General features: G+C 37.1%; 1 protein-coding gene across 1 annotated transcript; it reads right to left on the minus strand.

Annotated features, from left to right (window-relative positions):
• Positions 1–609: 609 nt before the first annotated feature.
• Positions 610–987, minus strand: LOC108685782. The gene has a single exon (XM_018190750.1). It carries the CDS (start codon positions 985–987, stop codon positions 610–612), a length of 378 nt encoding a protein of 125 aa, XP_018046239.1.
• Between the last annotated feature and the right edge of the window lie 208 nt (positions 988–1,195).

Here is a 1,195-nt window from a genome sequence, read left to right on the forward strand (position 1 = left end):
CAGATTTGTATTTTATAATTTGTAATATCATAATTTGTCTATATTTGCATTGAGAGTGACTCAATTAAGGTCCATAATAAATTGTATAATTTATATTAGTATATCAGTTATTTAACTTTGAATTGTAATGTTAAAAAATACACCAACGATTATGTCAGTCTGACAGACCATTATAAAATTTTTGCTAATTTTATAAGTCCTTATAATGAAGAATATACATTATACTATCTTGATCAAAAAATTCCCGGAATTCATTCAGAAAATTCAAAATACAAGTTTTATTCATCAAAAGTGATATTGTCCCCTTCAAAGTACTTCTCATCGACTGCAACGCACTTATGCCAGCGCTTGATCCAACTCTCGAAACATTTTTGGAACTCTATAGCCATCAGAGCCATCTTCGATTTTTCCATTATCTCCTTTCGGCTGTTAAAACGCGTTCCCCGTAATGGTTTTTTGACTCGATCGAACAGAAAAAAATCGCAGCAAGCCATATCAGGTGAATTCGATGGCTGTTGGATGGTATTCGTTCTTGGTCAAAAATTCATGGATAATGATGGCACTGTGCGACGATGCGTTATCATGGTGCAAAATTCACGAGTTGTTTGCTCACAAATCCTTTCTTTTTTGGTGAACTGCTTCACGCAAACGTTTCATAACGCCCAAATAATACTCCTTATTAACTATCTGACCTTCTGGCAAAAATTCATGATGTACAATACCGTTGTAATCCATGAAAATCATGAGCATCGCTTTCTTTTTCGACTGAAAACGACGTGGTTTTTTTGGTCTTGGCTCATTTGAAACTTTCTCTTGATGTCTGGATTGCGTGTCGTACTCATAAACCCACGTCTCGTCTCCAGTAATGATGCGTTTGATGAATGTTGGATCGGATTCAGCCTTGGAAATCATGTCTTTGGCGATGACAATGTGGTCCCTTTTTTGCATAAAATTCAGTTCCTTCGGGAACCAACTTTGCAGCAACATGGCGCAAATCCAAACCATTAACTATAATGTCCTGATGGATCCATAAGCAATGTTTAAGTCCTCTGCCAGCTCTCTGATAGTTAATTTGGTTATTAATCAACATTTCTCTTACTTTATTGATGTTTTCGTCGGTTTTCGATGTCGACGGCCTGCCACTGCGTTCGTCATCCTCGATGGACTCACGACCACTTTTGAAGCGTTCATGCCA

The sequence above is a fragment of the Atta colombica genome, unplaced genomic scaffold (genome assembly GCF_001594045.1).
Source record: "Atta colombica isolate Treedump-2 unplaced genomic scaffold, Acol1.0 scaffold158, whole genome shotgun sequence".
NCBI lineage: Eukaryota > Metazoa > Arthropoda > Insecta > Hymenoptera > Formicidae > Atta > Atta colombica.